The 10,389-nt window shown below is 38.2% G+C and overlaps 3 protein-coding genes across 3 annotated transcripts; all 3 read right to left on the bottom strand.

Moving 5' to 3' along the window:
* Positions 1–851: 851 nt before the first annotated feature.
* LOC108212783 (uncharacterized) lies at positions 852–3,111 on the bottom strand. Its single transcript, XM_017384498.2, has 2 exons — positions 2,285–3,111; positions 852–2,160 (listed from the first exon to the last, which is right to left on the bottom strand). Exons 1-2 carry the CDS (start codon positions 3,106–3,108, stop codon positions 996–998), a joined length of 1,989 nt encoding a protein of 662 aa, XP_017239987.1. The 5' UTR covers positions 3,109–3,111; the 3' UTR covers positions 852–995.
* A 1,049-nt stretch (positions 3,112–4,160) lies between these two features.
* On the bottom strand, positions 4,161–6,725 carry LOC108212784 (uncharacterized). Its single transcript, XM_017384499.2, has 3 exons — positions 5,909–6,725; positions 5,764–5,826; positions 4,161–5,333 (listed from the first exon to the last, which is right to left on the bottom strand). Exons 1-3 carry the CDS (start codon positions 6,691–6,693, stop codon positions 4,265–4,267), a joined length of 1,917 nt encoding a protein of 638 aa, XP_017239988.1. The 5' UTR covers positions 6,694–6,725; the 3' UTR covers positions 4,161–4,264.
* A 509-nt stretch (positions 6,726–7,234) lies between these two features.
* Positions 7,235–10,137, bottom strand: LOC108213815 (uncharacterized). Its single transcript, XM_017385602.2, has 2 exons — positions 9,270–10,137; positions 7,235–8,410 (listed from the first exon to the last, which is right to left on the bottom strand). Exons 1-2 carry the CDS (start codon positions 10,007–10,009, stop codon positions 7,903–7,905), a joined length of 1,248 nt encoding a protein of 415 aa, XP_017241091.1. The 5' UTR covers positions 10,010–10,137; the 3' UTR covers positions 7,235–7,902.
* Between the last annotated feature and the right edge of the window lie 252 nt (positions 10,138–10,389).

Below are 10,389 nucleotides of genomic sequence, written 5' to 3' on the forward strand. Positions count from 1 at the left end.
TGGTTGAATGGGAAATGATATTATCTTTTCTTTTTTAGAATTTTCGTTAGACTTTACTAAGCCAGATTTACGAAATTATACGTGTGACCGAAGAAAATGAAATATATTGAAGATCGACAAGAGTATAAAGCAGAACAAGTACTGACTCGAAGCATAGGAAGTTGCTTGAGATGATCATCGTTCGAATTTCTCGTAGATGATTGTTACAATATATAATTGGTGATTTTTTATTTTTTTTTCACCAGCGTTAAGTCTTCAATTTCTTAATAAAAATGTATAGTCGTATAAATCAGAAATAAAAAATAATCGATTGATCTGTCGATTTAAAATATCAGAAATTTGTTAGAATTTTTTTGATACAAATCAGTAATTTTTTGTCAAATCAAAGTGTAATTAGTAAAATATTTTTTGATTAATAAAAAATTCAATAAATCAATGATCTTACAGCACTGTGATGACTGTAGAAAGTTGCATCTGTCTATCGATAAAAATCAACGATCATCAAACCTGGACCGATTAACTGAACGTTGTGTACGCATCTAGCGTGTCTTGATCATTAATTTCATAGCTAGACAGTCGCTGTTAGTTCATTTTCACATCTAACATGTCACTAGCCAGAAAACTGAACACTGTGGACAATGAATTCTATAACAATTTATAAATAGATCAATGGAGTGATACGGCATTATACTTTATTTCTTTTTTTATTTTATTTCAAATCAAGAATCCGTTATGTATTGTACTGGTCTAGATGACACTAGGAACCGTATAGAATTTTTTGATTAGCATTCGAATGAAAGATATGGACAGGACACTTCGTACAACGTCTTCATTGGTTGGTCATACAAAACTATGAATTTTCATTCCAACAGGGCAGATCCATAAAGTGACACCGGAAACGTGTTCTCTTTTAAAATATTTCGACAATTTTACATAATTCTAAATTTTATGAAATTATAAAAATGTTCGGAAAAGAGTTTGAAAATACATAATATCTATTTTTCAAAAATTTGCTCGGTGCCCTCTAAAAATACCATGCTAGATCCGCTCTGTATGTATTGAGGGTGAACGCAAGACATGCAAATAATGAAATTGCAGGTCTCACATTCGAGGACTGGTGCAGCATACGAGAGTGGATTACAGAGCTGCCGATGGCATATTCCGCAGCAACGCTTCCTTTCATTGAGAACAACTGTGAGACTATGCTCATGCAGCTGGTGATCAATGTCAACCGATATCCCGAACTTTATATGTGAATACCTGTAAAATAAATCAATGCAGTGGATATGAAATGATATGTCACAATAACGGCAGTGATAGAACCAGGCGCTCGGGTCGATGTCTTCGGAGCAATATTCACAATTGAAGTCATGAGGATGATCTTCAATGTTGTCGAGATTTAGATTCAAGGAAAGGGGGTGATCACGGTCCCAACGGTGGATAATTTTGTATGGCTTAAGGGCACATCTTCCGTGGAGATAGAATCGGCATTTGTCACAGCCAAATACGATTTCATAGTCGTCTATATCTCTTAAGCACGCTGTGCACTCTTTATTAAGACCACTTTCATGTTGTGTAAGGGGGTGGTGATGAGCTTCATGTTTGATGCTTCGAGGGAGCGATGCACATCCGATGTCTAGCTGGAAATCGCCTTTTTCAGTCATCATTCGCATGCCACTGCTAGGAAATTTGCATCCGTTGCAAATGAAGAAAAAGTAAGATGAGATGTCAGGCAACATTAGGCCGTCTTGGTAACGCGTAGATTGCAGTTGCTTTGGCATCTTCGCGCAATACCTGTGGAGAAAATATTTACACAGATGACATGCATAAGATACTTCAGTTGCATAGATTGGTTTGGTGCATCCGTCACATACTATACTATTATCACCATTATTATCTCTGACAATAAGGTGATCGTCAGCTGCATCATGTTTGTTTATCATGACAAGTGTGTGGTGTTCATGAGACCAATGATTGATCAGCACATTTTCACGGGCTGCGCCTTTTATGCTACTAGAAGAAGCAAATGAAGAATCCGTGTCATTTGATGCATTATGATTACTGATCATCTTTTCTATGAATAACTGCCGCAATAAGTTTACTGATGTTTCATCTGGCATAGGCAAGTGCACCAGATTTTTGTATTCATCATCAGATGAGCTGTAATAAATCCGAGGCATTCAAGTTAATTACTGTATAAGATAAATAGGAAGGGATAATAAATCAGATTTTCTGTACTAGGATAATAACAAATGAAACATGAACAAGTACATAGGATGCTAACCTCAATCTCTGAGAAGTCTTTGTTGTTGACGTAGCGCAACTGATATGTGCCAGAAATCTGCAATTGGCACAGTGATAGAGCCACTGGGTTGGGCTCAAGGTGGCATGGCAGATTGAGCAGTAGTGACGAAACCTTAGATACTGTTGCGGAAGAGAATAGGACAAGAGCAGGGGATGTCTATGAAATTTATATTTAAGAAGAGAAGGTAACTGAGCACACTTCAAGTGAATCCAAAACGGACATATGGTGCATTGACATGAAGAGGAAGGCGGGTAAAGATCATCTTGGCAAGCATAGCAACGAAACGATGCTGGATGCTGGACTAACGTTAGTTCATGCTGATTGTGCCCTGGATGATGAACACGCGGAGATGTAACACATTTTACACAAAAGTAATACCAACATTCTCGACAAGTATAGCCGAGTAGGCCTGTTAGCCCCTGACTACAAATGTTGCAACTCGCCCTCATCTCAGACTTGAGGAAAATAGTATGGTGTGGGTGCATATGGTAGTTTGAAATTGTTAAAGCCAACTCTGCACAGCTTCTGTGAATAAACAACTTGGAGCAATCTATTTCATTTTCAGTAATCCGGACACAGAACTCTGTATTTCCTAGGCTCTTCTTGACCATCTGGCTACTGAAAAAAGGCTTGATATCATCGCCTGAGCTACTGCTGTCGCTAATGTTGCTATTGCAGCAACGATAAATGGAGTGCATGAGCCGAGAGTGTAGTGCATCCTTGCAGATGTAGCAAACATCGCCTTCGGCACCATAGTATTTCTCATTCAGAATGAGAGGATGCCTGTGCTCAATGAATGCCATGTGTTTGTGTGTTCAGACGAGCGACGAGGCGACTTGTGTAATGTCTTTTTCGACTGACCAATCAAGCCTCGTGTGTTTGCCTAGGGCTGTAATTCGCGTCAAGCAAGTCGAGTTTCGATCCGAGCCTAATTCGAGCCAAGTTCAATCGAGTCAAGCCGTGCCGGCTCGATTAGCTAATCGAGCCTAAACCTCTGCCCGAACTCGACTCGTTTAATTTCAGGAGTCGTGTCGAGTTGGCTCGTTTGGTTTTAACGAGTCGAGCGAGTCAGCTCGTATAATTTTACACTTAATTGAACCTAAAACTTTACCCGAACTTGGCTCGTTTAATTTCACCAGTCGAGTCGAGCAGACTCGCTTAATTAAACGAGCCAGAACCTTTGCTCGAATACGACTCGTTAAAGCCGAGCCCATCCCAGTTAAACGAGTTCGAGCCGGGCCAGCTCGCGAGATGCCTGATTCGAATTACAGCTCTATGTTTGCCTCATGTTCCTTATATATTCTTTACTTGTGGTATGGATTAAGAATCACCGGTTTAACTTTCGTGAATAACTATTCCATTCCTTTCTTTATGTTTTTATTCTTTGCCTCACTTGATGCCTTAAGGCCACCCTTTTGCTAAACTTGTATATTTGCAGTGAGATTAACAGTAGAAGGGAAGGGAATTGTAAAGAAAGAACTTCGTATTCATTAATTTATGACTTGCATTTACCTTTGCAATGTCATGGTTTCTCATGATTAGGCTAGAATATAAGACAATGAGATTAAGCCAGAGCATACATTCTCATGAATGAAATGACAATCGATATCAATGTGTTGAGTGCATAGATTTTTGGCAATGCAGATACTCTGCTTCAGCAAAGGACAGAGAGACGGTGTGTTGTTTCTTGGGTTTCTGAAAAATGAGACTGGCACCAAGCAAAACTATGTAACAACTATAACAGATCTACGAGTATGTGAAAAGCTGCCCAGTTAGCTTAGCGAATATATGGTTGAAACGATATCATCTGATCAAGAGTTCATTGATACTTCGTTTGAGAATTTTGCATATACATTCATTCATCTTCAACTTAATTGCACCATCTACCAAGAATAAATCATTTAACAAGCCAATAATGCTTACCAATGCATAAAACCAAATTAATAACTTACAATCAAATCATAAGGATGATCCATATCGTAATTTAAGGCCAGGGTTGACACAAAATATACAAATCACAAAACTACAAGGCGTGCATTGAAGCATTGGCGCATTCTCAAAGTCGCAATCACAGCATCCACAGCGACGCTTTCTTTTGATTAAAACAAGTGTAAGGCCGTGCTCGTGTAGCCTCTGCTCAATCTTGATACCGGAGGTGTTGAACTTGATATTAGAGTACCTGTAAAACTTTTTAATGCAACTCATATGACAAGATAGATCACATAAACCGCAATGATAGAACCAGTAGTTTGTGTCTATGTCGTCAGAGCAATGTTCACAATTGTAATCCTGAGGATGATCTTCGATGATGTTTTCAGGATTCGTAATCAAGGTCAGGGGGTGAGGATCCCAGCGGTGCTCAAGTTTCCGTGGTCTCAGTGCACATGTTCCACATAATTTGAAGCGGTGGCAAAATGTGCAGTCGAAGTTAAGTTCCTCTTCATAAGATAGTCCACATGCCTGGCACCGCGAAAAACTCAGGCCTAAGACTTGAGTAAGTGGATGCGAATGAGCTTCATGTTTGATATATTTAGGTAACGAAGCACAGCCGATATCAAGTTGGTAATGCCTAATGCTCATGCGCATCCCACTTTTCAGCAAAAAGCACACTCCACATCTGAATAAATAGTTCGAAGATAAATCATATAACAATCTTCGGTAGAATAGATGTGGGGATTGTAGCTGTTTAGGCAACTCAGCGCAGCAACGATGAAGGAAATAATTGCACAGGCGGCATTCATAATACGAAGTGTTACTAGAGTCGATGGCATTTGTGCAACCGTCACATAATATGATGGTGTCATCGTCAGCATTGTTCAAATTCACCGCTGGTGCTTTTGTACAGGGAGGAGTACTAAATTTTTTTCTGAGAAATAGTGGATGCTGATCATGAGACCAGTGATTAATCACATCCTTATCTTCTTCATGACTACTCGTTACGCGAGAGATTAAAAGCCGTCGCCAAGATTGTACTGAAGATTCAGAACTCATGGGCAGGTACACCATATCATCGTCAGATTCAGGAGATCTGAAATGAACCAACGTCATGAATCATAGTTAAGAAGAGAGAGCAATGTAATCTTGTGCACTTGCGACAAATTCTTTTCCTAATGACCTCGTAATTTATTTCTAATACCTCGAGGTTTTAGTAACTTAACAAGTTTGTAAGTACTCCTTATGTTTTTGCAAGCCAAACAACTTATATAGTATAATAAAATGGTGCAAAACTTAACAAGTTCTCACAAGTTACATTGGTGAAACAGCAGTGTTTATGCTTTTACATGCCAAACAAGTATAGATTTCTGTTCTACAGCAATAAGGATAAAAATTATTCCATAATTTTGTTTCGCAACACAACAACAATACTTGAATCTTCTAGCAAAAAAAAAAAAACAATACTTGAATCTGTGATCATTTCATATTTCATGACAATGTTATTCAAGAACAACGAGAAGTACTCAGAATTTGACGGTTTTCTGTTGATGCTGCGTAATAATCCAGTAATGGAAGCGCCATCAGTCCTGCAAACAGAAGTATAATGGATAACCAAATAAATACATGTACATACATAAAAAATTAAAAAAATGCACATATGCTACTAACCATGGAATCCTCTCCTTTGATTTGGTTATCCAAATGGAGGTAGCGCATCGAAAATGCACAAAAAATCTACAACTGGCACAATAGTAAAGCCATTGTGCCGGGCTCAAGAGAAGCTCGCAGATTTTGCACTTTTGGTTAAATTTAGCATAGAGTGGAGGAATAGAATAGGCCAAGAGCAGCGTGTGTTTATGCGATCTACGTATTTTATAAAATGGAAGCCGGAAAGAAGAAGGCAAGAGAGCACAACTCATGTGAATCCAGAAGGGACAAATGTTGCACTTACATGACGACGAGTCCTTATGATTGCTGTCACAAGCATAACAGCGGAAAGAGGCTGGACGCTGGACTATGGTCAGTTCGTGTTGATTGTGACCGGGATGATGAACACGCGGTGATGTAAGACATTTGTGACAAACTTTTAAGTCTAGACAATTTACAGAATGACAAGAATATCTGAATTTACTCGAGGAATCCTCTAGACAAATCGAACAGGACCAATTCGAGTTGGTTGATTCTACTGGGACGAGGGAAATAGGGTGTTGTGGGTGCATGAAGTAGTCTGTAATTTTGAGGGGCAGTTCTGCACAGCTTTTGTGCACAAACAGGTTAACACAATCAACATTTTCATCAGCAATATTGCCGCCATCAGTTCTGCTGCTGCAACGATAGACGGAGTGCATAAGTGGAGAGCGTAAAGGCTCGTCGCAGAGATGGCAAGCATCTTCTACACCACCGTGAAAGTTTTGATCAAGGATTAGGGGATGGTTATGCTTAACGAATTCCATATTGCTAAGTTCTGTTTAGACAGGAAAAAGCAAGCATAGTTAGTTCAGACTAAACATCTATTATAAAATTATATTTTATAGAAATTTTAAAATGTGTGTCTGAGTTCTCTATTGGCGGTAGCACACTAGCAAAGCAACCTAAATAACCTTTTCTTCATCAGCCCATATTCCAACAGATGTACTTATCAAGATTCGAAAATCTTCTTCACTTTTTTTCTTACGTAGTTTCTTGCATTTCATATATTCTTTGCCAAGTAATGCTAGGTCCACAGTAACGGATACAGAAAGATGTACAGAATGACGTGGATTCCACTATGTTCTGTACAGAAGATAGTAGAATCCATGTCATTCTGTACATCTTTCTGTATCCGTTTCTGTGGACCTAGCATTACTCATACATTCTTTGCCCGTCTCGTCGGTTTGAATTATTAATTAAGGAACAATTGTACAATATTCTGCATCCAAACTGAAGATCGTATTCCACGCAATTATAATCAAACAAGTGTAAAATAATGTTATACATTTGCTCTAAAGAAAATAATAATATAAACAAGTGAGATGTAGAAATTAATCAAACTGATCAGCATCGGCACAAGACAGACAAATAATAAAATTACACGGGGTACATTGAAGTGCCGGCGAAAGAAAGAGTTGGCCATGACAGTTTCCACAGCGACGCTTTCTTTTACTTAAAACAAGTTCGAGCCCGTGCTGGTGAACCTTCTGGCGCAGCTGAATGTTCGAATCCCTGAATTGATAGCAGAGTATCTGTAGAAGTTATTAATGCAGGACATATGACAAGAGAGATCACATAAATCGCAATGATAGAACCAGTAGTTGGTGTCAATGTCTTCAGAACAATGTTCGCAATTAAAATCATGGGGATGATCTTCGACGATGTTCTCGGGAGTGATCAAGGTGAGGGGGTGAGAATCCCAGCGGTGCTTCAGTTTGTGTGCACACTGTATGTGTACTTTGAAGAAACAAAGGTCACATTTAAAATAGAGTTCTTTCTCAGCGAAACGAAGCGCACAGGCGTCGCAACTATTGACTTGTTGATAATAATCCCAGCTGCTTACGGTTTGAGTTAGGGGGTGCTGATGAGCTTCATGTTTAATCTCACTGGGTAACGTAGCGCACCCGATGTCAAGTTTGTAATCTCCATTACGGGTGGTTATGTGTACTCTGCTTTTAAGATAGTTGCACCCATTACATTTGAACAAATAGCACTTTGGAAAAGATGATCGGGTAGGATTTGTTAAAGGGTAAAGGGGCAAATTTATAAGGTAACTTATAAGGTTGCATCTGTTTCGGCAACTCTGTGCAATACGTGTGGAGAAAATAATTGCATGTATGGCATTCATAGTAAGATGTATTACTGCAGTTGATTGGGTTTGTGCACCCGTCGCATACTATAAAAGTGTCAGCATCAGATTCTTCATCGTTGTCTTTCACCGTCATCAACTGTGTATTAAGAGTACTGCATTTTTTGAGAATTAGAGGATGCTGATAGTGAGACCAGTGATCGATCACCTCCTTACTAGGCCCTGCTACTTCTGCTGTAACCGTTGAAATTGGAGAAAAAGACCACGTCATCAAAGCTTCAGCTTCTCTCTGATTAATCATCATCTGATGGATGAACAACTGCCGCAACAAGTTTAGTGATGATTCATCTCGAGAAGGTAGGTGCACCATATTACCAAAATCCTCTGATGGTCTGAAATCAATTAATATCATAAAGAGGAACAATTAATATGAGCAAAAAGGAATGTATATTTTGCTGTTTTTGTGCACCACAATGTTTGCTCTGTTTATCTACTAAGCCCACGACACATTCTAAGTACTAATTAATTTAATACATTTTGCTCATTTTGATTGGTGTAATTTTTGTATATGCAAGAGTCTATTATTATTAAAAAAATAGGGGTCAAACAAAATGAATTAATTGTATTGAATTTAGACTGTGTTAATGGAATGGAATGAAAAATTATATAGAGAATTTATGGAGAAAGAAAAGAGTATGAGATACTAGTAACTAAATATGAATGTGTTTAAATTTTTTGTGATAAAAATTGTAAGGAAACGACATGATGTAGAAATGGAATGAGCATTCGTTCCAAAGCATGCGAGTTAGAATTCTAGTTAAAATAGTATGAATCAAATGATTGAAGGAATGAAAAATATATACATTTTCTTTGATTAACATCATTTTAGAGTACAAAATTCATTCCATTCTCACTTCATTCCATTCCATCCAAGTGAACACAATTTTAGTGCTTAGCATGTGTCCTTAAACAAAGAAGTAGAAGGCTTATAACTGAGAAAATTGAGAAATAATTTAAGACTTATAAGTGATTAAACTGTTTGAGAAAGAAGTAGAAGTCCTTAAACAAAGGCTAACATTCTCAGATTCTTATAAGTGCTTCTGATTTTTTACACAAATGGATCAAGAAAAGTAGAAGTCGGCTTCTTATAAAAAAAAGCTAGAAGTTGTGTCAGCCAAACATGCACAGAAATTATGAATAAAACACACATACATACAGATACGTATATGTAGTGTGTGTTATTCCACTAACCTCATCGTCATCTCAAGAGCTGTATCTGTACAATTGAGATGGACAAAGAATCTGCAACCGGCGCAATAGTAAAACCACCGTGTTGGCTGTATTAAGCACCTGCAGATTTTGCACTTTTGTCTGAAATTAAGATACTGTTGAGGAAAAGAATAGGCCAAGAGAAGAGGATGTATATGAAACTGAAATTTCTTGAAAGAAGATAAGATTGCACAACTGGTATGGATCCAAAAGGGGCATGTGTTGCATTTACACGAGGACCAACTGCTAGCCTCCATGCCACAGGCGTCACAGCAGAAAGAGGCCTGGCGCTGTACTAACGCTAGAGCGTGTTGATTGTGACTGGGATGATAAATAAGCGGAGATGTAGCACATCTTAGACAAACTGTCAGATCACACGACTTGCAAGAATAGACTATGGTATGCGATAAAGCCCAAAAACAGATCGAACAGTGCTTGCGGGAAAGATCTATTTTACGGACAAGGGTAATAGGATGCTGAGGGTGCTTAAAGTAGTCTGTGATTTTGAGGGGCAGTTCGGCACAGATTTTGTGCACAAACAACTTAACACAATTGACAGCATCATCAGCAAGGCCGCTAGTATTATCTCTGCTGCTGCAACGATAGACAGAGTACAGAGGTGTAGAGCGTAATCGCTCTCTGCAAAGATAGCAAGCATCTTCTTCACCACCGTGAAAATTTTCATTGAGGATTAGTGGGTGGCTATGGTTCACAAATTCCATTTGCAAATTTCTGTTGCTTCGGTGGATAATTAGTACGGGTATTAAGAAGACATCCTTTGAAGCTACATTTAATTATTTAAGGATTTATTAATAATAAAAAGTTATTACATGGGACATGTTACAAGTCACTTATTAAACAAAATGAATATTCATCGACTCATAAATTATTTTTCTACAAGGTATGTCTCAAATATGACATTAATTAAGAGTTGCAAATATTCCGTTCATATCATTTTCTATTTCTTGGTTCCTTGCTTGTTGCTTGGATGAGCTAAAACTTTTAATTCATATGTTCTTTGCCTTATTCGCGGGTTTGTATGTTTGATTACTTTTATATTCAGGTTCGGATTTGACAAAAAAAAATCGGGTTAGGATTTGGT

The sequence above is a fragment of the Daucus carota genome, chromosome 3 (assembly GCF_001625215.2).
Source record: "Daucus carota subsp. sativus chromosome 3, DH1 v3.0, whole genome shotgun sequence".
Classification (NCBI taxonomy): Eukaryota; Viridiplantae; Streptophyta; class Magnoliopsida; order Apiales; family Apiaceae; genus Daucus; species Daucus carota.